The 27969-nt window shown below is 54.1% G+C and overlaps 1 protein-coding gene across 2 annotated transcripts in view; it reads right to left on the bottom strand.

Moving 5' to 3' along the window:
- ZFHX3 (zinc finger homeobox 3) overlaps positions 1-27969 on the bottom strand; it is a 106617-nt gene that overhangs the window by 19196 nt on the left and 59452 nt on the right. Inside the window, exons 4-7 of one of the 2 annotated variants that reach the window (XM_086620891.1) lie at positions 14619-14693; positions 2693-2698; positions 2461-2594; positions 2063-2263 (exon numbers count right to left, since the gene is read on the bottom strand). In XM_086620891.1, coding sequence (XP_086477017.1) covers positions 2063-2263; positions 2461-2594; positions 2693-2698; positions 14619-14693 — 416 coding nt within the window. Of the gene's footprint in view, positions 1-2062; positions 2264-2460; positions 2595-2692; positions 2699-14585; positions 14694-27969 lie in introns of both variants that reach the window. The other variant, XM_086620890.1, reaches the window with a different exon arrangement.

Here is a 27969-nt window from a genome sequence, read left to right as displayed (position 1 = left end):
GTTTCACAACACGGCACCTACTTGTGGTACAGGCGGTTCCTGGGGGTGGTCAGGAGCATTGGTCCCACAGTGGCCACCACGAGCCCTCGCAGCCAGCCGCAGCGTGGGACACACCTTCGGCTCCTGCGGAGCCCAATGGGGCCAAGAGAGGGCAGAAAAACGACAAGACAGGTAGTTGGTAAAGCAAAGGGGGAAGACGGAAAGCACAAAGGCATTTGAGAAGGAGCCACAAAGGACTGGAAGGGTGCTCGAGAGAGACGACCGCAGAACTGTAAGAGAAAAGCTGGGCAACGCTGCACGTGCTCGCTCAGATGATGTCACAGGAGGGGAGCTGATCTTTAAAGAACATCAGTATTATGACAAACACAGTATTATTCACCTCTGTTGTCAGGAATCAGAAAAGAAGGGAGAAAACAAGCAGAAATGGGGTGCAAGAAAAAAAATCGCAGAGAACGAACTGACAGGAATCAAAATAAACACTTATTTTATATAGTGGCAACAAGTTCTTAAACACAGACACAACCTTGCCTTGAAGATTATACCAAAGAAATAACAGTGTAGAAATCTGACAATACATCCCACTTGTGAATTTAGAAGGGTTTTTGAAAACGTGCCTTATTAATTCTACCTGTATCTTAAACCGACATCAGTAAATGGAAAGGTGCACTCGTGAGAAACCTATGAAAAGGGAATTCATGAAAGAAACATTCTGGGACTGAAAACGTTATTTACTGAAGCAAACGCCCCGGAGCGGGAAGCGGGGTAAGCCTTCGTGAGCGCCTTCGCGCCACGGCAGCACGTACGAGCCCCGCGGAAGAGGTGCAGCCGCCGCGGGCACGGCCACGCCAACGCCAGCAGCAGAGAGACGTGGGTCCGCGGCTCCGGGGCAAAGCCGCGCGCAAACTCTGGGATCACAAATGAGAACCTGGACACTGCGCTGTTACGTTACTACTTCTCACCAAGCACTAGCTCTCGAGCTAGACGAATTTCGATTCCTCGGAGACGGTGTTGGAAGCGGCTTCCCATGCCAGGTGCTAAAACAAGGAACCACAACCTGCCGCCAGAAGTTTCTGCTCCCTATCAGAAGGTGCAGTGGCAATCACAGCCCGCACACGGCCACAATGTTGGTTGAGAAACAGCCTGAGAAGTGGAGCTGTTACAAGTTTTGGGCTCTACGTGAAGACAGCTAATTTTATCCAGCGAACTTTTCCTCTGCACTTCAGTGGCTAACTTCCAACTTCAGAAAATTTTAACTGTCTATGCTTAAATTTTAGTTTAAAACCAGGCATTTCAAAACATCTTAAAAATAGCACTTGAAACAGAAGCTCTAGTATTCAACGATCCTGTAAGGTTCCCCCTCCCGCGGGCCAACGGCAGCGTACCCCTTGCTTGTACAGGTTACCCTGAAAAAAGGCAGTTGTTACACAACAAAAACATTGTCATTTTGGATGGAGTGACTCCTCACAGAAGTAACAGGTCCAACTTATCTTGCACCACCACAATGATCCTGATTAAGTGGACGAAGTGCAGAACATGGGCAGCACAACAGGACTGTCTCCTCTCCACGAGACGAGACCACCAAGGGAAGTTGCTCTGTTTGTTCTTAAAATCATATTTTAAGCAGAAACCTGGTATCTAATTTCCTGTGATGTTACCTGAACCACCGTGGCTGTCCTTCTTGGGAAGTGCCCATCAACGCACGAGCACTTTCCCTCTGCAACAGGAGCAGCACAGCACATCAGCTCCTGCCTCTCCCAGAAGCTTCTGTGCAAAACGCGATCCCACGCGACGACCTCAGTAGTTACAGGAAATCGTATTTATTCTCATCTCTTCACAGGGAACTTACTCAACACTGCAACATCCCCAGTTTCCGCAGTGCTCAGGCACGGACAAGATAGTCTCTGCAGACGAAACATGCAGGGATGGGTAAAGCCCCAGGGGCAGAGCCCTGACAGAAGGAGCTGCCCGCCACAGCAGAGATCGCCCGCGCGGCTCAGGCCATCCCTCACCCCGCAGCCTCGCCGGGAAGGCAGCAGCCGCGCGTGGCTGCGCAGCCGCTTACCGTCATGATGAGCTTCTCGACGCAGTCGGGTGACACGCTGTGCAGATGGGTGAGGTGCAGCTGCAAATGGATCTTGTTGTTGAGCATGTCCTGGCAGAGCGGGCAGCGGAGCATGGGCTGCACGGAGTGCTGGGTCATGGCGTGCACCCGCAGCCGATTCACGTCTGTGTTACTGTACTTGCAATACGGACACTGGTACATCTGCAGAGCAAGACAAATGAATCACGCCATTGTTACAGCTGCTGCTTTCCTCCGTCCTTCCAGCCAGACTTTAATAATTCGATGCCTTCTCCTACCGCCTTTCATCCTCCTTCTCCTATTTTATTCTTTGCTTTTGGCACATATGAAACAAATTACCTGCTTGTAGATGCACAAAAAGCTGGGTTGCTCTTTCTTACCTGCTCTGATTTGGTCTCCTCTGAAGTTTTTGACCATTTAAAGGAGAGAGGCGACTCAGAGCTGCTGGGAAATGATATTCGTTTGGAGGACGCGGGAGGCTCCGTCAGCTCCTTCTCTGCCTGGCTGGCTGGTGCTGCAACAGAAAGAAATTTGTATCAGGACATCCCCAAAGAGGCTTAAGTTGCACAAAAACAGTATTTCCATTTACTCCGCTGCTGTTTCTTGAAACACCACCACCTCCAAGGTGTTGGAACATGAGTCTGTGGACTAACTTACGTCTTACAAAGCACGCCTGGCCAAAAAACGTTCCTTCGTGATTATCTTCCATAGTGAGGGAATGGTGTAATTTGTAGTTAGAAGCAGAGAAATCTCAGCTATTTCTGCGGGCTGCTTGGGTCCTGTTAGGTGCAGGGGAGTCCTGTCCTGTGCTTATGTCAGACACACGAACGCTTGGCCAGACATGAAGGCCAATGTGTCATCTCCACGAGCCATGGACTGACTTGACAAAGCAGAACTCCTGCTCCTGGCTCACCCAGGACATTCTGTATACAAACATTCTGGAACATGTTTGCCTTGGAGACGGCTGGGAGCTCTGGCCGTTGCCCTGACTGCTGTGCCCTCTGAGGCGGGCGCAGCGGCACACTGCCAGGGCGGCACCAGCCGTTGGCCCACGCGCTGCGGGTAAGAGCATCTGTGGGTACTTCCCAGCGAGCGCTCCCACCAAAATCCCGATGGCAGAGCAGCAGCAGGACCCAGACTACGGCCAGTGCCGGGACGGGACCCGGGTGATCTCGCACTGTAACGAGCTGAGAAAAGGTGATTTCATTTCGGCAAAACAGAAAAAGGCAAACGAGCCCAGAAGTCAACAGCAACACACTCTGCAAGTCGAGGCACTCCGAGAAGCACATCCCTGACCTTTACCCCTCCCCCGAACCCTGGCAGCCTGCAGTACATAAATTTGTGGGACATCTATTATTTAAAAACTGTAAGGACAAGTATATTATACACAGCCTCCGTCTCCTCCTCCCCGAACACACATTCATAACAGTACTTTAATCTGTCTCGAATCGACTTCAAACCCATTTCGCCCTTAATGGGAGTTATTCATTTTCACTTGAAAGGTAATATATGACAGCTGGATATTTAATATGATGGATCGGCTGCCGATTAACAAGGCACTGTAGCATTCTGAGCCCGGTCCCCCCATACTCTTCCCCTTGTCTCTTATTCTCTTTGTGAACCCGCTGGTATCTGCTCCCTGGTCCAGAAGATGCCGTCAGAGTAAGATTCAGGTAAACTTCTTCCTTCTCAAAGACCTTTCCATTCGCCGACACGAGCGGTATTTCAGAAGTAAGTAATTCACATCGCAGTAAGAACTACAATCTTCATGTCTAACCGCCTTCCTGCCAGACCCCACCTCTAAGCCTTCAGCTAAACAGAGGCAAAATAACTTCCAGGGGAGGGAAAATAGGTATTGCAAAGAGAATGCAATGCTGCCAGAGGGAGTCAGGGATCAGAAGAGCTCTGCTGCTACTAAACTTCTCCTGGGAGACTTGGCCACGCCAAAGCTTGCTTCCAGGCGATGTCCTTCCCCTGGTGCTGCCCTGCCGCACGCCCGGTGGTTCAGCCTTGGCTGGCAGCCTCACTCACAGATGTGAAGCCCAGGCAGTGTCTGAAACCAAAACCACAGGACACCCCTGTGCTGCCAACTGCATTAAAACGCCCAAACCTGGAGTTTCTTTGTGTAAAACCAGCCCGCGGTGTCAGGGCTCACTTCGGACGCCAACGCGGATCCTGCTCGGCCTCCCCCACAGAACGACAGGCTGCTTCTCGGGTCGATCCGCTGGCTGAACCCGGGACTCTCCCTGGGGTTCAGAACTGGAAAGTCATTAAAGGTGCCTACAGGACCAAAGCTGGTCTCCCTTACTTCCTACTAATAAAATGTGTTTGGAGCACGAGAAACACGGCACCACCTCGGACCTGCCTGCACTGCCCCTCCGCCGAGGAAAGCTGTCCCTCCCGGTGGGTGCAGGCAGTCAGAGACCACCTCCGAGCGCCAGCGCCGTGGCGGGCAGAGGACCACCCTGCATTAAAACACTCTGCCCGAGCCTTGTGTGAGGTGAGTGGCCCCGATAAGGAGGGTAATTGCTGCTGACATTGTCCACTCCTCAGTGTGACCTCAGACATCGAAGCGTCAGCCCCAATCAGCAGTCGGGCATCGGGACCAGCGTCCGGAGACCCCAGGTCTGCCAGCACTGTCACGCAGCCACACGAGCTCTGCTCCCGCCCCACACTGTGCTGGGACGATAACGCCAGCCACGACTTGGGGTCCTCTCAGACTTGTCTGCCCTGTCTCTCCTACGTGGTCCAGGCAGGGTCTCTCCATGCTCTGTGTCTGTCAACTGCCACTTCAAACCTTTGGGTGTCATCTGCTCCACAGAACTACTGACAAGGGCTGCCACGAGCTGTGCTAGCACTGCCAGCCTGCAAGAGGGGCAGAGGACGCAGGGGAGGAAAAGGGATGATGGGGAGAAATCCCTGCTCATGTATATGGATCACCTTTCCTAGTGAAGGATGACAACGCTTTTGGTTTTGGCAACAGAGTGAGAACCATGAAATACCTACAGAATCGCATTAAGGAACCCAGGTGAGCTCTGGACACTCACAAAACCCCTGGTGTCCCCACCAGCGGTGGGATCTGCGCTGGCACAGTGAGGTGCAAGGAACTCAGGGAGCCCCTGGTCCTCACCCTCTGCCGCTGACCTCATTGTGCACCGCTTCCAGCAGCTCACCGATGTGATGGTTTCAGATGCAGTGACTAAACTCAGCAGCTCAACTGTCAACCACCCAGTAGCAGCTGAACACAAGCTGGAACCTCAGGAGCCACGAGAGGTGGCTTTCTACTGGGAAGCAGCCCACTTAGAGTTAGGGAAAAGCACACGGTAATTAGAATTTACGTTTACTTACCATCTCCAAAGTGGCCAATTTTCTTAAATGCACTTGATTCAACCTATAACTTGACCCCTCCCAAACCAGAATCATCAACGATTGCCCAGACCCCGGAATGACTGGTTTGTTGCAGAATTCTGAAAAATGCTACTGAATATTTGTTGTAAGTATTACCGAGCTGACAGCTCAAGTGGAATTTTAACAAGGAGACCGAAGTTTATTGTTGATAAACAGCCAAACATACGAAGTGACACATTCAGTCCACATCGCAGATCAGAGGAATTAAGAACTCTCTTCTGCCTGGAGAAACGAGGACACGCAGCTCGGCGCCCGCCTGCAGAGCTCTCCGGCAGCTGCGTGGGACCTTTGCGTCTGCGCGGAGGGGACGGGACAAAACGTCCTCGGCCGAAAATGGCAAAAGGGCCTCGGCCCCGCACGGCAGCTCGGCACCAGAGACGGTGGAGGACAACGCCTGCGCCCTCACCGCACCCAAGACCGTGCTCTAGAGGTGCAGGCCTTGCAGAAAAGAAAAAGGAACCTGGGTTTAAAGTAAGACGTATGACTACGTACCAATTAGTATTTTTATAATTTACTTCAGATTTGCTGACTTTAGAGAAAAATCTGCGTTCTCAACAGAAGTACCCAAAGCCAAGTGCAATGGGATGGCGCTGCTGCAGGCGCGCTGGCTGGCCACCGCACTCCTCGGAGACCTGCTTGTCTGCTCGCTCTTCCTTGGCAGCTTCTGCTTTTCTGAGGAGGAGGAGAAATCCTCCCAGGTGTTATGTCAGAGGTGGGATGGGATGCTTCCTTGAAGCGGAGTTCCTTTCCTTCGCTAGGTCCAGAACTGGCAAAGGTCCCCCAAGCTGCCTGCTCCGGATCCTGGTGGGAAGGGATGGCCACCCCGCCTCCCAGCCATCAGGTTCTTTTAGCTAAAGTACCACTGACAGCCCCTTCGTCTAAACTTCCATCTCCCAACCCAGAAACATAATGGAGAAGCCAATTAAATGATTATTAATTCATGCTGCTTTCCGTAAGCCAGAGGTTCTCATCTCCCTGCATTCCGTAAACCAGCTTGCCACTTGCCCTAGAAATTTACAGTGGGGTTTCTGCGATCTCCATTGATTTAGAGAGCAGCACCCTCCCCGCCCCCCCGCCTACGGAAAAACTCCCTTCCTGCTAAGTCCAGCAGCCGGCCTGGGAAAAAGTTTTCAGTGGGACCGAGGAACTGTGTTTTCACGGCCCGATGGAAAATAAAATTCCATATTTGGTGGTGCCGCCCTCCTCCAGCCTCCCCTGACATTTTCTTGGAGCAATTACTCAGCATCACGAGCCCTCGGACCAGCCCGACCTGCTGTGCCAGCATGGCCCCGCGGCCGGCAAAGCCCGCCATGACAGCCACCACCCCGCACGGGTCTCGTGCAGGAGTGTCCTTAAAACGGCCGCAGTTCTCCTCCCGAAATCCTGGGACTGGAGCGGACTGTTTTATCTGTTCTCATGCCCATGTGGCCCCCGCGTGGGCGAGGGGCATGGCCAGCCCCTGCAGCCCAGACCCACCCGCGCGGTGCCGCTAACAGCAGCTCCGGAGCCTGGAATAACGGCGCGCAAAGTTCAGGCTCAGCCTGTCTGGCACAGACAGACGATTTGTATCAATGCGGCACGGGGAACTCCGAGAAGGCGACTCCACCGAGGGACTGCAGCGACACGGACGCGGCCAGAGACCCCCGGCCTCACCGAGAGGGCACCTGGTGCCTGGCACCACTCCGGTGCTGCCCGCTCTTCGCCCCGTGTCCTAATAACACATGGCTGAATGTTTCTTTCTGAAACACCGTCTGTTTACATTCCTTATTCCCTGAAGGTTCCGTTCGTTCTAATAAGATGTTGTAGCCCTACTAACAGGCCAGTGCATCGCCTGCTGCTCTACAGTATTTTTTCAACTCGCTATTTGATAAATAACGTGATCGCACGATAGACAGAAGGAAATACAGGATTTGCAAGCGTACTTTCGTACCCAGACCTTGACTGCTGCCTTTCGGAAAAGCAGCCCTGAAAACGGTCAGATAATTTGTTTTTCGGATGCTGTGTCATACCTTCCAGCCTGCAGCGAGCATGAACAACTGAACTACCATCAGATATTCACATCACAGCACCCAGCAGCCCCAGCCACCACCAGACCTTTTTGCCACACTCTGCACAAACACAGAGTGCCCAGAACACGCCATGGTGAGACGCTGGGCAGCACGAGGGGCACGTGGAGGCAGCGCTTTGCTTTCCATCGTGGGTACCGCACATCTTCCCCGCGGCCCTGCTGACCAGCTCATCCCCCTGGGAGCGGCTGCGTGCCGCGCTGCTCCAGCCTGCCAGGCTCTGCTGCCGCGCGGTGCTGCGAATCGAGAGCCAAGGTGCCAGGGGAGAGAAAGCGACCGGTGCAGGCTGGGCGAGAGGTACCGGAGCGACAGCACAAAGTCATGGATCGATCCCAAAGGTTATGAGAATTCTGACTCTGACCCAGGGAGCAGGAGAGTGGGTGAACAACGCGGCTGTGGGTGGCCCTGTCCCACTGGGATGAGGGTCCAGGTGCTCACAACCCGATGTGGCAGCGACTGCAGCAGAAGTTGGCTCAGGCACATGAGCAGTAAAACGCTCCAGCAAACGCACCCGCAAGAGACGGCCCGGAGCGCAGCCGAGAGGCTTCCCTGCCCCAGGAGAGACAGGTCTCTCTGCCCCTGAGACCTGTGCCGGGCAGAAGGAAAGACGGGGAACGCAGAAAACCATCCCATCTTGTGCCCAGCATGACACACGTTTGCGACGTGGTACCCTAAAGCCCTGCGCCTTTTCTTCTCGCAATGGTGTCTCAGATCATACCTTCAGAACCGTGGGAAACCTTGGGTTTTTTTGAAGAATGAAGTGGCTGAAAGGAAACAAGCAGTAATCTTTTATATTTACCTATTTCACACAGTTCTTGAGCCAGCTACCAATCTGCGTGAATATTACTGTCCAATTCAACTGAATAAATATTTCGACAAACCTACCATGAGAGTCCATATCCACTAATTTACTAAATCAATGTGTTGCGCCTGGGAGACGGTCTAAACAACAGTAATTCTGCCAACTCCTTAAAACCAGCAATAAGGGACCACCACGGCTGCCGGGCAGCACACGGCTACGCGGTAAGTGGGAACCACTGGTGAGGAAAGAGCCAACACGGAGAGTGGAAACAGCAGAAACGTTGGCAGAGACCGGCTCACCAAAGAGCACGCGCGGAAAGGATCTGAAGACAGCAAAGCAGCCGTCGATGGGCTCCGCTGCAGCACAGCCATCCGCCTGGCAGTGCCACTGAGATGGCCCCTCCGCGCTCCCGCACGCCCCAGAACGCAGGGGCTGCCGCACGGGTGGGCTTTGGTAGGTGCTGCCACTGCCGGGGAGGGAGCAAACGGGTTTTGCTGTGGTGAACATGTCACGGACGTCCTTTCAAGATTAGCCGCTGGCAAAGGTAGCCGAGAGCCGGCCGGGAGCTGTGCTGTCCAGGAGCTGTGCCGGCAGGGAGGGCTGGCTCCGGTCTCGGGGCGTGCAGGACCATTTCTCCCAGCTAGAAGTCAACTATTGTTCCACTTGGGCCAGACTGGTAATTCTGCTGCTTTTTATTTTTTAGGTAGCTGCACTTCACTAGGTATGAACAGAAAAAGAAAGCTCAAAAAAGTCATACAAAGGATCAGGCTGACTGCGAGGAAGACTCAAAGGCACCGAGTACATGGCTGGGCTCGATGTCTCCAGCGGAGCGGAGGGGTCAGGCAGAAGAGCCAGGCAGAGCTGGGCCAGGATGCCACGTGGAGGGTGACCGGGATGCTCCGGGGCCACAGCTCAGAGCAGCACCCACGGCTGGCCGGCTCCGAGCCAGCGGGCAGAACCCAGGGAGAATCCCATGGCCTGACCCGGGGAAGGGCTGAGGGGCCTTCAGGGTCCTCCCAGAGCCACCGCTGGGCACTCACATCCCCTTTGCCCCATGGAGAGCAGGAACCTCACACCTGCGGGCGCTGCCCAGCAGCTGGGCACAGCCTCCCTGGGGAGAGCGGCATGGGGGCACCTGGCCCGGCTGTTTTCCTGGGCTTGAGTTGGTGCCCAGGAGCCTTTTGTGCTTTGCAGATGCTCAGGAAAAAAGCACCACCACAGTGTGCTTTCCCATCCCCTCTCCCAGGTTTCCTTCTCGCCGAAGCCGGGGTCGAGAGCCGCTTCACCGTGCCCCTCGTCCCCTTCCTGCCAGCCTGCTCGTCCCTCGTCTCTGCTCTGGTCCACAGCATATCGCAGCCATTAACTGCTCAACAAACGCCATATATTAAAAAACCAGAAAAAAGCGGCAGTGGGGGGAGGGGCAGTAATAGATTTCCGTCAGGATGTGCCTGACCTGTTTTTTTCAATTTCAGTAATTAGAAAGGCAGTGGGCCTGTAGGAATTATTCATAAACTGCAGGAGCTGTGCAGTATACATTTATGTTAAACATGTCAAATCCGATTGAAATCATGCCTGCCAGCACCATACTCCATAAACACACTTTTCTGCAACAATTTCCCAGCTCTCGGCAGCCCATTAATACCTCCTTTAATAGCAATCTACCACGGATTCGAATCAGGGACGCTCCATTGCACTAATTGCTCTGTGTTAGGTGAGCATCATGGATTAAAAAAAAAAAAAAAATCATTAAAAAAAATAAAAGCCCTTCAGGCTAGTCCTCTAGAAATATTTCATTTCAATCTATATTTTAAGTAGAGTTTGTTTCTTGTTTTTGTGCAAAAAAATCTGATATTCTACATCTATACAACTGACGGTGCATTAAGGAGGTCTCTTTCAGCGCCGGGTCACTGCAGACGAAGCGCTTCTCTCCAGCCAGAAAATACAGATAAGCCCCACCTCAAATCTCGAAAGTCTCGTACCGATCTGCCCTGGTCTGATGCAGGCTTTAGCTGGAAACCCATGTGTTGAATATTAATCATTTACATCCTGCCTTCGGAACGGAGTCGGGAATAGCCACCATTTCTCTCCTCCTTGCTGGTTGGCTTGTGATAAATCTCACGGCAGTCACGACGAGACAATCTCTGAAGCTCAGCCACCAGCTGGAGCATCTCCCTTCTCCAGCGCGGAGGTGGACGGCTCTGGAGCAGAGAGGGAAGGCGGCAGGTGGAGGCAGCGCCGGTGCCAGGGGCTGCACCGAACCACGCTTGGGAGCGGCTCAGCCCCGCTGCCGGAGAGAGGGAGAAGGGAAACCCCAGGTCCCGTCTAGAAACAGGAAGCGTCAGCCTCCTCTCTCCAGGCAGCGTTCCAGGAGCCACGCAGCGGTGCTGGTGCCCGTGGGCACCGATCGCTGCCCGACGGGAGCCGAGGGCAGCCGAGGCAGCGCCAGCGCTGCGGAAAGCACCCGGCACCGCCGCTCTCCAGAAATCTTGTAGGAGCCACAAAGTGGTACGTGAAAATCAAAGCAAAACGAATCCTTATTTGGGATGGAGTTTTCCACATGTATATTTCAATGGAAAGTATGACCTAAAAACCGTTTCTGCTCAAGATTATTCCATTTTAAAGGAAATAAAAAACTGAATCAATAAATTTATTTTGCAGCTGAGACATTTTTACAAATTTGCAGAGAGGTTTTTCCTTTCGGTGCTAACACCGACACCGGCGCAGCCTGCCACACGCGGACGCATGTGCCGTGGCACAAACAACCCTGGCTCATCGCTCGCGTGTCCGTGCAGAGGCAGCCTGGGAGACGCACTCAACATTTTGTTAGAGAACTCACAAATCTTTAAGAACGTGGAAGAAATAATCACCCAGTGCGCAGTGAAGAAACTGAGGCGCAAGAGGTGAGTAAATTGCTAATGATCAGATTGCAGCAAGATGAACAGAGAACAGGTCTGTCAACCTCCACTCCAGCACACTATTTATTGGCTTTGAGCCTGCACTTCTCTCTCACCCATCCCCACTTTCACAGAATTGCAGGGCTCGGAGGCACCTCCGAAGGTCAGCCAGTCCATCCAAAGCAGGATATACTGTGCCTACTTCATTCCCGACAGCAGCTCGTCTAATCTTCTTGAAAGACCTCTGAAGGAACCTTCCCAGAAAATCTACTCCAGTGCTTCACAAGCAGTACCATGAGAATTTTTTTTAATTTAGTATCTAACCTCTATTTTCCTCCCTTCAATTTAAGCCCAGTACTTCTTGTTGTCTATATCCTGACCATGGAGAACAAATTATTTCCTTTTTTCCAGAACCATTTTATGCACAAGAAGACTTATGTTGTCCACCTCTTTGGACTTCTCTTTTTGGGTCAAATGAGTCTGTTAATTCCGTTTTCTACTCACGGCTGATGCCATGCAGATCACGCACACTTCTGGGTCATTTATGCTGTTTGGTCTTTCTGAAATTGCTCCTCAACTTGCTAGACACCCCAAGCTCAGAAATGGACACAATCTTCCAGAGGAAGCTTTCCAGCGCTGAAGAAACACACCCATTCCATAATATTTTCACCTACGCCACAATGCTTGAGCTTTGAGACTGTCCCAAGAAGCAGGGTCAAAAGTCTTCCCGAGGAGAAGACACGGGATACTGACTGCAAACAAGGTCTTCTTCACACAGAAGGAAATTGGGTCGTGTTGACGTGATTTGCTCTTGACAAATCCTTGTTGACTGTTACTCATCTCATTATCTTCCCGTCAGTACTTACAAACAGTTGTTTGGTCAATTCCCAGGAAAATCTGGGGCAAACGGAGCTGGCAGGTGTGCAGTTCCCCAGCTACTCCTTCGGTGAAAGACAAGCACCATGTCCGTCCCCTCGCGGTACCCCCCGTTCTGCGAAGGCACCAGGAGAGCAGCTGACAGGTCTGCAGATGCCTCAGTCACTTTCCCAAGACACCCGGTACGACGCAGCAGGTCACCGACGCGACAGCGTTCAGCTCAGCTGAGCCCTTTGCAGCCCGTCCCCTCCCAGCCGCAGGACGAGCTCCCCCCGCGGCGCCGCCGGCACGAGCTGCCCCGGTCCCTCACGCAGTCGGCCCATTTAGTGAAGGCAAAGGCGGCTTTATGCTCTTCAGCTCTCTTGGCACCGTGGCTGACAGCCACCCCGCTCCGCCGAGCGGCAGACCAGCGCTCTGCTCGCCATCTCCTCCGGCAGCGCGTGCCTCCTTCGTGCCGCCCGTTCCCCTCCCTGGTCCCCTCTCGGTTTGTACCATGGCGTTTTGATATTCCTGCACACGCGGACGCTGCTCCTCTGTGGTTGTCCTGAATCACCTGACCTGGTTTCCATTGCCTTCCACATCTGAGGTCCGGCAGGACATGGCAAGATAGTCACGTTCCTCAAGGGAGCTCGAAAGCAGAAACACGACCGAGGTGTGGTACCCGCTTCGTGTGGCCGCTGCACATAAACAGTGGATAACGATTTTTTTTGCTTTAAAGTTCAGGGGTAATGTCCTCACGTTTGAAAGCAGGACCTGGATTCAACAACAGCACGTGCGTACACCTCGCTGAGGCTGTTCTCTTCAGCCTTGCAACAGCTCTGGACAGGCTCGTCCGGAGCTCTGCGGGCACAGTCTGCGTATTCCTTTGTGTGTGTTCCTCTGGAGACCCAGCTAAGCTCTCCATCTCTTATCTGCTGTTTGACTGACAAACCCCAAAAACAGATTAGGAATTTCACTGGCAGGAAGAAGAAATAAAAGCATCCAAATCTAGAGATTTTGGATAGTAAGGGGTTTAAAAAGTAGGTTCTTCATTCTTCCTTACATGTTTTAACATAGAAAAATCATCTTTTCACATAGATCAGCTTTTGCAAATGCTTCAGGTTTGGGCAAAGGGCCCTACTTACCCTTTTAGAGATTTAATAAAAATACAACACATCTTTCTGTGATATTTCACAACATGTGCTTTTACGTAGATCACACAATCCCACACAGCAACAGACTAAAAGTCACCTGCAGCCAAGTGAAGTCTGCAGCTCTGGGCTGAAGAACGGCTCTGAGACGGGGAACGACGTACGGAGCAACACCGGCGAGTGCAGTGTCTGCTGAGAACATGAGCTTCAACAAGCATTAAAGCACAGCTTTTCTTCACCAGTTTGGACACATCTTCCAATGGTCGAGGTTAAAACCGTACTGAGCTGAAAGCCACATTTCATCCTTTTGAAGGCTGTGTAAGGTGACCCATCTCTTTGGCTGCGGCTCACCAAGAGGCAGCCGCAACCACGGCTGGAGAAGGCGGCCTGAAGGGTGTCTGTGCAGAGCGAGAGGCACCGTTCCAAACACCCATGAGTCTGCACACCGATGGGCTACCGTGCAGAAGCAGGAACGGGGAGTCAGAACTGCTCCCTCCCGGGCCAAGGAAAACGAGTGCCACCTCCAGTGCCTTCCCTTCCACACCTATGCCGAAGTGGCCAGCAAGTGCCAGCGGAGGAGGGGAACGGCCCTCTCCAGGAGGACGATCGTGCAGCTGCTTTCTGCTCAAAGGCGAGGAATATTTAAAAGGTTCCTCCCACTCACCTCTGCAAGATAGCAACCACCTTCTGGGAAACAGGGTAACCTAATACCTTCACAATTAATCCATCTAAGGATTTTGCAAAGAGAAACCTCTCGGATTCTACTGCAACGTAAGCACTGTTGCACATCTGCAGTTTCCATTTCAGGCTGTCCTGGTTCCAGCAGACAGTGAGCAGCTAACAGAGCACAAGCAGCACAGGGTCTGCCTCTCTGCGTCAAAATCTTGCTACCAGAGCCAGGACCATGATGAAAAAGCAGGCTAACAGTCTCTCAAGTCTTAACAACATAGGGTGGGGTTTCATGATATGCTTAATCCACCCTAAGTGCTGGCGGCTGCCAGAAGGGGCAGTTCCCTTCTCCCTCCTCCCCTCCCAGCTGCCGATTCCCACTGCCCGCGTCAGGTCCGGCACCACTGCGCACAGGGGAGCTCCGACCCACGGCCCCAGCGGGAGCCTGGGGCTGGCAGCGGGGACGCGTGACCGACCGCGGCTCCAACTGTGCGAGCGTGTCACGACGCTCCGCTCAAAGACTTCACAGGGCGACACCGAGGTCATGCTGACAGTGCCGCGTGGCGCGGTCGGTTAAGGAAGGAGTTTTGCAGACTGCTGGCTCTGCAGCATCCCACTTTCCTTTCCTGGATTTAAAGAAAACGAGAGACCAAAACCCACCTGTCCATTTACTCTGGTCCTTGTCCCCTCCACTCTCTTGTTCCTTGGCAGGCTCTTCAGCATCACCGGCTGTTTCATTGGGTCCTTCCGCATCTTCAGTGGATTCTTCTGAAACAAGAGAAGCAGAAAGTATAACATAAAAATGGAAGAAGTCGAAACAGAAGAGCAAGTAACTGCCATTGAGCAACAGAGCAACAGCCAACGCTGAAGCACAAGTGTTGAGTAGCAGACATCAATGTCACCCAGCCTTCTCCCAACACTACCTGATAGCTGTTCAGGAGAGAAGCTACAGAGGAAAGAAGTGAGAGATGAAATGAAGAATCTCACCTACTTCTATCACTTACAGCTACTGACATCCCCTGTGGTGTATCGCACAGTAAAACATCTGCCTGGTATGAAAAGGTTCTACCCAGCCATGCCACGGATCAGAGAAGCGTTAGGGATTGACTGGAGCCTCCAGCACCTTCAGCCTCAGCCTTCCTCCTCATCCCCATCTCAAGCTCTTCAGACTGAAGGGCACCATGCGTAGTACTGACCCTGGTCACCGAGACCCCCGAGTTCACTGCAGAAACACCACCGCTCACTCCTGCTCACACAAAGGAGTGACACTGTCTTCTGTGGACACGGCCCTGACGCAGGGCACGGGAGGGGCTGCTGGGGGGTCTTATTGTCATCCCAGTCACAGGAAGAGTGTGAGCACACAGGCAGCCCCATACAGGTGCAAACGCATGAAGGAGTAAAAATACTCTGTGAAATGAAGTGCTGAAAATTCAGAACAAAACGCAAAGTGCCACTGCCCCACCCGTTAACCAAAGCACCGGCGTGCCGAGGCCAGTGGCACGGAGCGTGTCGACACGGCGCGGTGCAGCTCCACGCAGAGGCACCCTGGTCAGGTGGGATACTGGGAGTGAGATGGCTGCAGCTGCCAGACCTCTTACACCAGGGTGTAACAGCTACATTATCATCTAATATCTTGGGTATTAATGTATAGCGCGTGCAGCTCGACAGCTACCACGTAATTGATGGGGGCTACATCAACATTGGGAAGAAAGGGTATTTTGAAGCCATTATATCCTCTTTCAGGCAGGACAGTTCGTAATTTTAACTTGCATTATCTGGTCACGGCAAATCCTGGGCTATCATGAGGTTTTTATCTGAACTACCTAACCAGTTAAAGCACCCTCCCCATCCTCCCCCTAGCAAAGATGGGGCTAGAAATCAGGATTACAAATATGTATTAGGAGATTGCAGATACTTGGCAGTGCCCTTTGAGAACGTGACAACTTAAATCAAGGGGGAACTTGTAAAAGCATCCAGAGATCAGCACTGATATCAAGTGGGAGCAGTGATTTATACTCTACGCCTCTGTCACTCTTTTAAAAGCTGGAAACTCCTAAGAGCTGCAGGGATCCCAGTGATCTTCGGCTGGGAAACAGGACCCCAGAGCGAGAGGTGTGATGGGATGGGTGGCATCGCCAGGCAAAGGTGCCCGACACGAGGGAAGACACGAACGACTGACGCAGGGGTGAAACAGGCGGTTTGCCCTGTGAGATGGGCGGTCGAGTAGGCTGGAGAGAAGGGCTGCCAACGTGGCAGCCGGATTCAAATTTCGGAAATTAAAGTTCCAAAATTTTTCCCACCCCGGGGAAAAAACGACAAACCACCCCCAGCCCCCTCTGCCGCCTCCCAAACGCGGCCCCGCAGGGCGAGACAGCAGACAGCGGCCGGTTGCCCGGACAGCCCTCCCGAAGCGGCTGCTGTGATTTGGTGCCAACGCTCGTTCTAACGGCCCCGGCGCGCCCCGGGCGCTCGGCACAGCCCGTGCCGGCCGCCCCCCACCCCCGGCCGGGCTCGGGAGCGGGCACGGGAGCGGGCACGGGCACCGCTCCGGGCCGGGGGCGGCCCCGCGGCCCCGCTCAGAGCCCGGCCGGAGCCGCCCGGCCCGGCGCGGCCGCACAACAAAGGGCGCCCGGCGCGGCCGCACTCCCGGCGGCGACCCGGAGGTGTCAGCACCGGCACGGGCGGCGCGGGGAGGGCGAGCCGGCGGGCGCGGGCAGCCTGCGCTCCAACCTGAGCGTGTGGAAATAACACACGTCTTCGAGTGCACTGTCTGGTTCGAGGGGAATAAAATAGGACATTCATAGGCAGTTACACCATCTGTCTTTATACCATCATCATCATCAACAAGGGAAAAAATAGCTCTTTAAAATGGACGAAAGCCCAGGCTGACGGTAACCAGAAAAATGTGAGCTATGAATACCAATAACGGCAGAAAATGATTAAAAAACAAGGCTACAAACAGCAAACCCTCCTGCCCCACTGGGCCCACAGCTCCTCACTCTCGCGGGCGCAGCCTGTCCCACTGCCCGCCCCGGCCGAGCCCCCGCGGACCCTCGCACCACCGAGCCCCGGCCCTGCCAAGAGCAGCTCTCCGGGGACGAGATCTGCCTCCTTGGCTCAAACGCCGCTGTGCTGGGCAGGGCTGCAGAAAGCACATGCACGCTTCAAACCCTTCTCCTCCCCCTCCCCTCCGAGCTGATTTTTTCCGAAGAGTGTTTTTTTTTTAAAGCAGGACAGGAAGGGAGCTGAGTGCACGATGCATCTGCCCAAGGAGGCTCCAAAGCAGCTCCAAAGCCCCTGCTACCATCCTTACTTGGCTCCTTGTTCCAGGGACTTTGCCAAGGACAATCCTCCTGCTCCTCTCCCCCATCACACCCTGGGAGCTCCTGGCACCCGTGGACCCGAGGACACAGCCATCTGGCGCAGAGACTTGGGGAAGCGTTAACTCCTGGCTGCCTCGTGATCCTTTTCCAGCAGACTTTTTTGGAAGGCTGGATACCACTCTGCTCACTACGCTTGGCCTGACTTGTCTTGCAGCTGCCAGTGTTTAAGCTGACCCCAGGGATGGTCAGGAGAGCGTCCTCAGCCACACTGCTCAGCTGGCCACGGGCTGCAGAGGGCTTTGGATGCCAAGGACCCGTCTCCAACGCATCGCACACAGGGCAAGCGCACGTGGCCTGGCCCAGCGTCTAGCAACAAGGTCCTCCAACCCCTAAATAAAATGCAGCAGAGCTCCCGTTCCTGGAATATTTGCACTCATGCTCTCTGGTGACGGCTCTGCAGCTGCGGAGTCGCTGTGACAGCTCCGCGGCACGATGGCAGGTCTGGGCAGCAAACGCATGTGCAGATGGCACCCAACCATCCATCGTCCTGCATTTCTTTGGGGCATTCTTCTGAGAGGACAAGGCCAGCATCACATCTAGCAGGGAAAGGTCTGCTCTTCTTCTCAATCTCCTGCACACACAACAAGGAGCTTCTGAGCTTCTGTTTTAATTGTCTGCAAATCCTGGTGTGACATTGTGCCCATGCTGTGCGCGAGCAGAGCTGACCACTGTCTTTTATTTAACGTCCAAAGAGCCCCATGGGACAGACCTGCAGCTGAGTGTGAAGACCACCTCGTGTGACCAGCTCCCAAAGGCCGGATGAGGCTGTCGACAGCAAGACATAGGGAATTTATTTGCGAACCACCATGACCCTTTTGTTACCGTTTGACCATACCTCCTTGAGGCCGTACACACTGTTAGGACTCATTCACCTAAAGGCTTGACTGTATTTTCCCTAAGGAGGTCGATAAAAACGCCATCAGTCATTTTGTAGTTAAAAAGGTACTCGGCTTAAAACTGTACACCCCAACCAGCGTCCCAGTCGGGGCCGGTACCCAGAGGGTGAGAAGCCTCTGCAGTAGTTCAGCAGCACAGCAGGAGTCTCTGCAGGCCAAGGACTCTGACCAGGACTTTCGGAGAGCACGGCGGGGTGCCAAACCTGGAGGCGTGGAGATCAGCCATAGAGGTTGTGTTGGAAGAGGCGATGGGGTTGACTCCCGACGTGGGAACCTTAGCGAGGGGCTCTGGAAGGCCAGAGATGCTATTGCAGCCCATGCCCAGAGGATGCAGGTGCTGGACTGCTGTCTTCTGTTTCCAGAATTCTGACTGCACAGGGTTTATGAGTTCACGAAGGGAAAGTGGGCTTCATCCTCCACGGGGAGCTCGCCAGGGTAAGCGCAAGAGCTGTTGCTGTGGGATTGCATGGAGGTCATCATGTCCCACTGAAATACCAACAACACAACCTGTCCATGGGTCTCCATGCTAGAGTGCCTTCCATGAGGTCACGATGCTTTATTAATAAATTTTCTTAAAGGAATTTTCCAACCGCCAGGGTTCAGGTCAATACCAAGAGCGAGCAAGTGTAACTGCGGGGCACCTGGAGTCCAAGGAGCCTGCTCTTCCATCGTAGGAAATCTGCCCCATGCAAAATCCTAGGAAGAGTCTTTCTTCCTTCATGAATAAATCATTTTAGACAGTGGCATTTCCTTTTAATTTAAAATTAAAACATTCACTATGGAGGGGGGGAAGAGAAGGAGAAGAGTCTGGAAAATCAAGGGTATCTGACATCTGCAGATGTCAGGGAATCTCTGACTCAGTTACACACTGAAAACGCATCCGAATCCCCGCACGCCGTCGCACAGGAACTCGCTGCCGCGTTTCTGCCCCTCTCAAAACCCAGAAAGTTGCGGGTTGGAGAAGTCAGCAAATCTCAGCTGGATCCAGGCCAGCTTGAACAGCCCAAGACCTCTTCTCACCTCTCCTTCTCTCAGCTGGATTTTCCTTAACAAACCCAGATCTCTTACCCGAAGGGATAGGGGGCATTTCAGGGGTGGCAGAAACGCAGGGATGGGAGATAAAGAGCGTGCACTTGCCTCCCCACCCTCCGGCAGGCTCAAGAGCTGAGAAACATTAGCTGTCATGAACCACAATCAAATCAGGTTTGAAATATTTAGCAGTGGCTTGGAAAATGCGGTGGTGCAGCTCTGACAGGCGAGATGTGCAGACACCCATTTTCCATTATAATGGAAATATCAAGCCTGTTCTGAATATGTATAACCTAGAAAAATGTATTGATTTTTCATTCGGCATTAAAAAAATGAAATACCCTGCAGCTGTCAAAAGCCTTTTGTTAAAAGCTCATCTTTCCTGGAATGAGGTTTACCAGAAACAAGTTTTAATTGTACACAGGGTCTCTCCTTTGAAACAAAAAGAATCTCTGATGCTCCCTTTTTCAGGACGAGGAGCCAAAAAAGCCTGTAGAGAGACAGGATCGAGACCTGGCTGACTTCTGCAAGCTGACACTGCGAGGAGCGGTGACAGCGACGGCCTGTGTGCAGTCAGCTGCACGGCTGCACATGCACAGACACGCGTGCCGGCACCGCCGTGCCAGCGCGCCGGCTCCCCGCGAGCTCTGGCTGGCGAGGGACCACTTCCCTTGCCGATGCCGAGGCCACACCACCGGGCTGTGGCCCAGCATGTTTCAGAAGTTCGACTGCTTTAAAGCGGTCTAAACGCGAGGTGCCCGGGCCCTGGGAGGAGGTGTGCTGTGCTCTGGGTCCTGACAGAAGCAGGAGAGGCTTCAGGTGGTCCATGGGGGTCAATGCCCTCCTGGATCCCGGAAAGCCCACGAGGAGCTCAACTGCGCCCTGAGCTTTGCCAGGGCCATGGGGCACTGTCTGGTGCTGCTGGTCCCAACAGCGGCTTTTGTTCAGCTGCCCCAAAGCTGCAGCCCCGTAGGACGACGACACTGAGTCAGAAGGGTGGCTCACCCCGATGGGAAGAGGCATGGGGAAGGTGGGCCCACCTCATGCCGTACCCATGGGCCAGGCGCACTCAGCTGTGGGAAGAGAGCACACGCAGAGCCGGGAAGGAGGGCTAACGCCAACTGGTGCCCCCGGTGCAGAAGTGGCCCACAGCGGAACGGAGCGATGGCAAACCCTGCCGCTACCCGCCCTTCAACCTGCTGAAATCTGAGTGAGAGCGCAGCCTTGGAACAGCTTTGTGCAAGAAGAGACGCTGGCAAGGGTCAGGACACAGAGCAACATCCTGGAAACGATTTGACTGTTTGTTTGTGACCAGCCCAATGGAAAAAAATGTTTTCCACAAACATTCAAATATTTGCATTTGAAGATAAGACAATCCATCCACATGGAAATGTAGGTAAATCCATTTTCAGAGGTTTTTCTGCCGTCTTGTACTTCTCACCCAGCTCAAGCTCGTCTGGGGCACGTCTGCTAAGGTAACCTTGGCTACCAGGCAGCACTGCCCTTGCAGCTCAGATTCAGGATGCATACATATGCACACATACACTCCGTGCTAGCTCCTAACTGGATTATTCTAGTAAACTTGTTTATTCCTGTCATTTTCCTAAAAGGAAAAGCAGGACTCCAAGCAGTCAAGAGAAAGCACCAGGTACAGATTACGAGAGGAACGCCACCGAGTGCCAGCTCCGATGCAAAAGCTGGTGGGTGAGTCCTAACGCCTGACAAAAGGAATCCGACATGTGTCCTGGACTAATGACGCTTCTCTCCGAGACGGCCCTGTTTCAGACGTGGCCAGAGCGTGTCTGTGCTGCTTTCATTGACAAAAAAGAAAACGCTGACTGTGAGCGTGCCCCAGCTGATAAAGCCATCCTCCGCTGCCTATCTTCTCAAGGCACGGAAAGTTTATCTGGCTTTTGTGCAGTTAACTACAGAGGCAAGCGTTCAGATAAATAAAACAAGAAATTCAACAGCAAAAGAACAGTTTGTGAACTTTTAGCTTCTATTCCTTTGCTTTCTGCTCTAACGAAAAAATTCAGAATTTTTGGCCAGTTTCCCTGAACAGATCTGAAAATCCTACAGCAGCATCCAGGCCTCTGGTTATCTCCCAAACAAGCTCCCTGCTCAACAGAAATGAGATGACCCTCTGCCAGACATTAGCATCTTTTCTTCTTAAATATGAATGCTTCTACTAACATGGTTATTATTTTTGCATTTGGTCACTTTATCTGATCTACCAGCTCCAGCCAGAGGCCCCACATGGCCGAGAAGTGCCCGTGGTCAGAGGGCACGCGGGGAGGACCGATAAAATCACGCAACCTTTGGCTTTCTGCTTTTGGTAACAAAACGTAGCAGCACTAGGAAAGAGAACAATGTTATCAAAACCAGATAATTAGAAGGAAAAACAATTTATGTCTTAAAAAAGTAGGAACCAGCGGTGGTGAAACCTGCCACTGTCTTTTTGAAAGAAAGAGAAGAGTAGGACACGGAGCAGAAAGCCGAAGCCCGTCCGTGCGGCAGGGCGCAGTTACTGCCGTCAGCTCTGCCGGTGCGAGAGTCCGGTCTGCTCCAACGCGTCTGGATCTCGGACACGCAGGGAACGAGCTTGGGAAAGCACCAACTGCTCTGGAAACCTTCACCTCCCCGGAAAGCCAGGCAGAGCCTTGCCCCGCAGAGAACAGCGTCACCAAGAACAGCTCCGCACAAAGAAGCCAGCTGCGAGCCGGGCCCATCCCCGTCGCCGACCGAGGGCTGGGTTTATCCGGCAAAAGCAGACGGAGCCGGGGACTGGGGCAGCACGTTGCGTGTGCTCAGGGCTCCTCGCAGTGTCGGTTCCTCAGCACCTTCCCGGGGGTCGGCAGCACCGTGGCCGTCACCAGAGACCCCTCCGGAGGATGCCGGTACCTCTGCGCAAAGGAACTGAAGTCCAAGAGCCCCTTCCCTGAGATGGCACTGACTTCTCCCTGTCCCTGGGAACAGGCTGTCCAATTTTTTTTTGTAAACTGGGCTAAATTTTAAGTTGATGGAACCCAACAGGGACTTGCCCCCTCGAATTTCAGCAGAAATAGAAAGGTTGCTGTTATTTTCACACATGAAATATAAAAAAAAAGGCAAATTCCTTGAGCATGTTTGTAGTGGAGCGTGATGTGATTGTGTTGTCATTTATGGGAAATAATCGCAAGCCCATCTCTCCCTTTCCCCCCATTTTCCAGTCCAAATAACCATGAAAAATTACACTTCAATGTCAGGAGGACAACAAAGGAGGGGCTTTCTCCTGCGGCTTGACGGCTTTTCAGCCCCCCCTTCTTTGGACAAAAACTACCTTCAATTCTATTCCATTTTAAACAGGATCTAACAAATGCATCTTGACAAGTTCCTTTCTTTTTTTCTTTTAAACAGTATTTTGCACAGTTTAACCTACCTCCAAACCGGAATCAGCTGGAAAGGAGACTCATGCAAAACCACAAACACGGATCACACAGCAAAACAAAAGAAAACCCATCTCCAGGTCTGCAGCGAGGGGACGGTGCGGTCTCCAGTGCAGAGACCCGCAGGAGGAGGTTGGGAGGCAGTGGGGACCAGCGGGGAGGGACGGTGGAGAGATGGGCTGGCAGAGGTGGCAAGGCAGGAGCGCAGCAACGGCTGTGGGGGACAGGGAGCGTGGTGCCCAGCCCCGGTGTTGTGAATGACGGGTGCAGCCCTGGCCCAGTGCAGATGACTCCTCACCCCACCCCACTCTACGGGTGCCCTTACTGGGACCAGACACCCCGGGTGCTGGCAGGGAGCCTCAGGACAGCCTCTGCCACAGCCACATCCCCAGCCAGCCCGCAGCCGGTACAGCAACACTCTCCTCGGTTACTCCCCTCTCTGAAGGGGTCTGCTCCCCACCAGCAGCCCTGTCCCACCACCCACTTCTCATCCTCTCTGGTCTCACTCCTCTCTGCTCGCTCACCTCCCTCCTCCCGGCTCAGTTTCCCTCTGCTACAAAAATACAGAGAAACTGACAAAGCAGAAACTGGTGGTTTTCTGGAGACAGGAGAGGAGGTGGCCAACGGTGCTGTCCTGTCCCAGGCTCCCTGCAAACTCAGTGGCGCAGCATCGCCTGGGCCAGGCTCGGTCGCGCTGGGAAGCGGCTCTGGTGACTTGCTGCAGGCACGCGGACACAAGCACGTGTTTTCGGAAAGGCCGAGCGCTTTGGGAAATTCACATTCCACCTTGCAGAAAACGTACCAGTGCTGTGCATCCGCACATCCTCACCCGGCATCGCGCACAGAGCAAGGCGGACAAAGTGAGCGGTAATGAGAATGAGTAAGTTCACTCCAGAGAAACTTCCCAGATTCACAAACAAAACCAGTGCTACGGCCAAGCTAAAGCTAAAGCCAAGCTGAGGTTAAAGCCAACTTCAGCAACTCTGGAACAACGTACATCTCAAGAATACTGTAACTACGACAAAAATGAGCTATAATTAATTCATGCTTAGCCTTAAGGTTTGCATGTGCATAGGAGTGCGCTCGACAACCTTAACTCTGCCCTGGTTATTCATCATAAACCATACTTAAATCGAACACTAAAATGTCTTTTTTCTGGTTAGCTTTTTTTAATATACAACTCCTTCAACTCCTACTTTCTTCTCACTCTCCATGGTATTGCTCCAAGGAAAAGTTAATTAATGTGCTGCTGACCCTCTTCCTCCCCCTCCCCAAGCGTTTCCCAACCTCAGCATGTTTGGAGTTCTTTTAAGCTTAGCTAAAAACTTAAGAAAGCCATAATTACAGTGCCCTGGTTTAGGGACAACTACAATGTTCTTGCAACCCCGAGTACCTGAGGTACAGACACCGGCAGAGGCCGGCTGGGGGAGCGCGGCGGGGCTGACCCGGCAGCAGAGCAGCACGACCAGCTCGCAGTGCGGTGGCTGTGTCGCGGGGGTCTGCGGCACTTCGGCACCCCTTGGCCCTGGTGAGGAAAACAACCAACTGTTCTAAGCAAATGTCTCCGAGGACGGTTTGCCCACAGAGTGAGCCCAAACGGGTCTGGAGCCTGCGGTCTGGTCTGTTCATTCTTGACCGGGTGGCAGCAACATCGGCTGCTGCGTCCAGTCGCCGGGCTCCTCCCGGAGCTTATTTCTAGGAACTAACAATATATCGGAACATGGGAAATAATAAATGGCCATAAATAAAATATAAAATAAAAAATAAAGAGGATCATCCTGGGGTGTGCTGCTGCCCACGGGACACAGCAGGTCGCGGAAGCACGGGGAGAGTCGGCAGAGCTGCTCGAACCGCCGGCGCCCGGGAACAAGCGGGGTTACTCTCTGCCGAAGCAGATGAGAAGCGCTGCAGAGGCGACACGCGCAGCTGGTGGTGGCAACCAGAGACACTCCTGCAGAGAGCCTCGCGGGCTTCCACGGGCACTTCAAAGCGAGAAGTTGAGCAGCATCCATCCCCTGGGCCCCTGGGAAGGACTGGACAGATACACCAGCAGGTCTGGACAGCGGCAGTGACCCTGGGGCTGTGGGGCTCCCGACACTGCAGGCACCAGGGACATGCCACCTCCACGGCTTCCCCACGTGGAAACATCAGCCCAACACGAAGACTCGACACCAAAGCGTGCTGGTGCGAAGGGCCGTGGCCACACGCGCTGCTGAGGGACAGAGGCTGTGGCAGCCCCTCTGGCGCAGGGCTCTGCCTCCGGCCGTGCCAGCTGGCGGCCCGTGGGCCACTCCAGCCACGTTGCCCCCCGCCAGCCTTACACTACCCCTTGCCACGGGCAGGGCGCTCTGTTCCACACGCCACGTGGGTTGGTGCAGAAGAAGAAGAAGGCAGATGGCAGCTGCAGCCCCGCACGCGTGGCCGGCACCTGCTGACGAGGGCAGGCGGCGGAGACCCAAAATCCACCGCTCGGTGGCCCCGGAGCCTCCTCGAGGCCACGCCTGAGGAGCCCCACGTCACTCTCCGGCAGAGACGGCCGCGTCCTCGGGCCGAGCTGCCCCTTCCCCGGGTTTGGGCGAGCGGCACGGCAGAGCGTCAGTAATTGCTTTTCCCCTTGTACTAACGAGCTTTCAGCAGCAGCAGATTTCAGCTTCCTGGAGCCAACAGGCCCTTTTTCTCCACCTCTCATGGCTTCGCCTAATTGAAAGCGACTGCAATCTCAGCCCTGACTCCGGTATTCAGCCGCACCAGGGAGGTCAGAGAATGTCAAGTGAAGTCCTTCCACTCGCCTCCCCACCGCCGGCGCGGCGTGAACGGCGGCAGCCTGCGCCGCAGCCCGGAGCAACGGGCAAAATTACGGGGGCTGCCAACAGCCAAGGAGACCCGAACATGGCTCTCTGCAGCAGGGGGGGAGGGAGGGCTGCCCGGCACCTCTCTGTGCCGCATCCCAACCGCGGAGCCCTGCTGACCCCTCCACTTCTTTTTTTTTCTTTTAATTTAAAACAGAAGATGGGTTTCTTTTGAAAGAAACTATATATTCATCCTTATTTTCCTTGCAGCAAGACAGAACACCTTCCCCTACGATGCCCACGTCCTCTGTCATACATCAGGGAAAGAACTTCCACTTGCCATCACATCCAAGGCCAAGGCAGAAGGTGCTGAGCGGCTGCTCTAACTCCTGAGAGAAACAGAGGACCAAGGAAAAGGGAAGAGCTTGGAGCAGCTCCCAAGGAGACGCTGCAGGTACTCGTGGCTCACACGCTGCCTGGCCTGCGGCCAAGCGGTTTGGCAGCACCGGCTCGGTGCCGGCGGTGGGCCAGGAGGACGGAGCCGTTCGGCCACACCGGGATGCTCCCCCGTGCCTGCAGTCCCCACGCTCGGCCTCCCCAAACGCTAACGGGGGCGCGCTGGGGGCTCCAGGGATTCGGAACGCTCCTCAAACCTGGAGGCGGGCGCACGCACAGGTGGTGGCTCAGCAGAGCCCTGTGATGAGAATTTATTTCTCTCAATTACGAGCGCTTGTCCCCGGTCTCAGTTCATCAGCGCGGCGCAGGCGAGTCAATGAAAGCTCCGTAATGCGCTAATCAGATGCACAGCGACTTCCCGGAGCTGCCGGCTGCGCGCGAGCGGCCAGCACCGCTCGGGAAACAAGCGGCAACTTTGGGAAGTGGGTTGCCAGCCCTGCCCACCCCTCTGCTCCCCCACCGCGGGCGGCTCCGCGGTTACAGCCGATCCAGACGCAGTTTTCCCGCGGGGTCTGAGGCACTGCCGCTCGGGACACGTGCTTGGCACGTGCCCGGGAGCGGGCAGACCAAGCGGCGCTCATCCACATGCTTTATCCCTACTGCCCATGCGCACCCTTCTTCAATGGAAGTGCTTTATACGTTTTCAGATGAAGTTTTTTTTTTTTTTTTTTTTATTGGAGTTTGATCTGAAAGACTTGTTCCCTTCAACCTGAGACCATTCTGAAATACCCTGGTGAATGTCCCAAGCAGACAGAGAATGAATTGAAATATTGCCCTCAAAAAGCAAATATAGGACAAAAACACCAGAAAGAAGATCACTGATGAGATCTCATCTGGCGTCCCCAGGAAAAGACCACTCCTGCTCTCGGCAGCCCGTATTTAAATTAAGCACAACAGGCTGCGCATGGCAGAAGAGGAGGATGGAGGGACGAAGCCGAACGCGGCTGTGAACTCCCCCAGGCCCGAGTGCTCGGCAGCTTCGCCCTCGCTGCGGGTGCCTCTGCGCTTCCTTCCTTTGGGTTGGAACAAACAAACAAAGAAAAGCACTTCCCCTTCCAACGTGAACCACAGGAAGAGGCTGTTAATTTGACACTGGGACCCCAGTCCAGCACCAGCTCCCCCACCCTGGCATCGCTGGGGTGGCTGCCACCACCGCCGCCGGCACGAAGCTGTTACCGAACTTCCCAAGCACGAACCTCTCCCGGCGAGCGGCGCGGGGGGATGCTCTCCCACTGCAGCCTGCTCAAGAGCTCTATTGATCCAACACACACTTGGTGCCTTCGAAGTTGTTTATGATCAATATGCAAATTGCCCATGGCATTGATCTGGTATTAATTTTCAATTAGGGAACCCACGAGGGGTCTCCCAGGGTCAATATCTAACGACGCAAGGTAACTCCACCGCCAGCCGCGGGACTGATGCTGCCCAGTGCCTCTGGGGCTGCTCCTGCACTTCCTGCCCAGATCCCTCTGGACGCCACGACCTCCCGGAGCAGGATCAGTGCCTGCACAGCCTCCCCAAGCCCCTCTCGCACCTGCAGCCTCGCAGGGGCATGTCCCCCCTGCCCTGCCACAGGTGTTTTGCTTCCTGGCATGTAGGTGGGCACCTCGCAGCCTCCGAGCCGGTGCAGGCAGCGCCGTGGGCAGCGCCGCAGGCAGCACCACCAAATCCCCTGGGCTGGATGAATTTTGCCTGATTAAGAATTTGCACCTCTTTACCGCCGAGGCAGCCAGCCCCAACGGTGTGCTGTCATGCCCAGGGCACTGCTGCCCCCAGCCCACCCTGCCCACAGCACCACGCCTCTGTGGGCATCGTGCCGCTCAGCAGGTCACTGCCCCAGTGCCAGTGACACCAGTAGCAGCACAAACGGGGCAGTTACCGACTCGGGGCAACCCCCTTGCAAGTGATTTTAGAGAACAGCCTTCAACATACACACCGTGTTTTCTGCACTAACGCTGTTATTAATGCAGATGGCGCGGAGACAGCGCAGGGCAGCGGCGTGCACGGCAGCTCCTGCGAGCTGGGCGGGAGAGCTCGCGGTCCAGGTGGAGCGTGCGAGGAGCCTT

This window comes from Tauraco erythrolophus, chromosome 15 (assembly GCF_009769465.1).
Source record: "Tauraco erythrolophus isolate bTauEry1 chromosome 15, bTauEry1.pri, whole genome shotgun sequence".
NCBI lineage: Eukaryota > Metazoa > Chordata > Aves > Musophagiformes > Musophagidae > Tauraco > Tauraco erythrolophus.
Note: the sequence above shows the minus strand (reverse complement) of the source record. Positions and strands in the feature narration are given on the sequence as shown.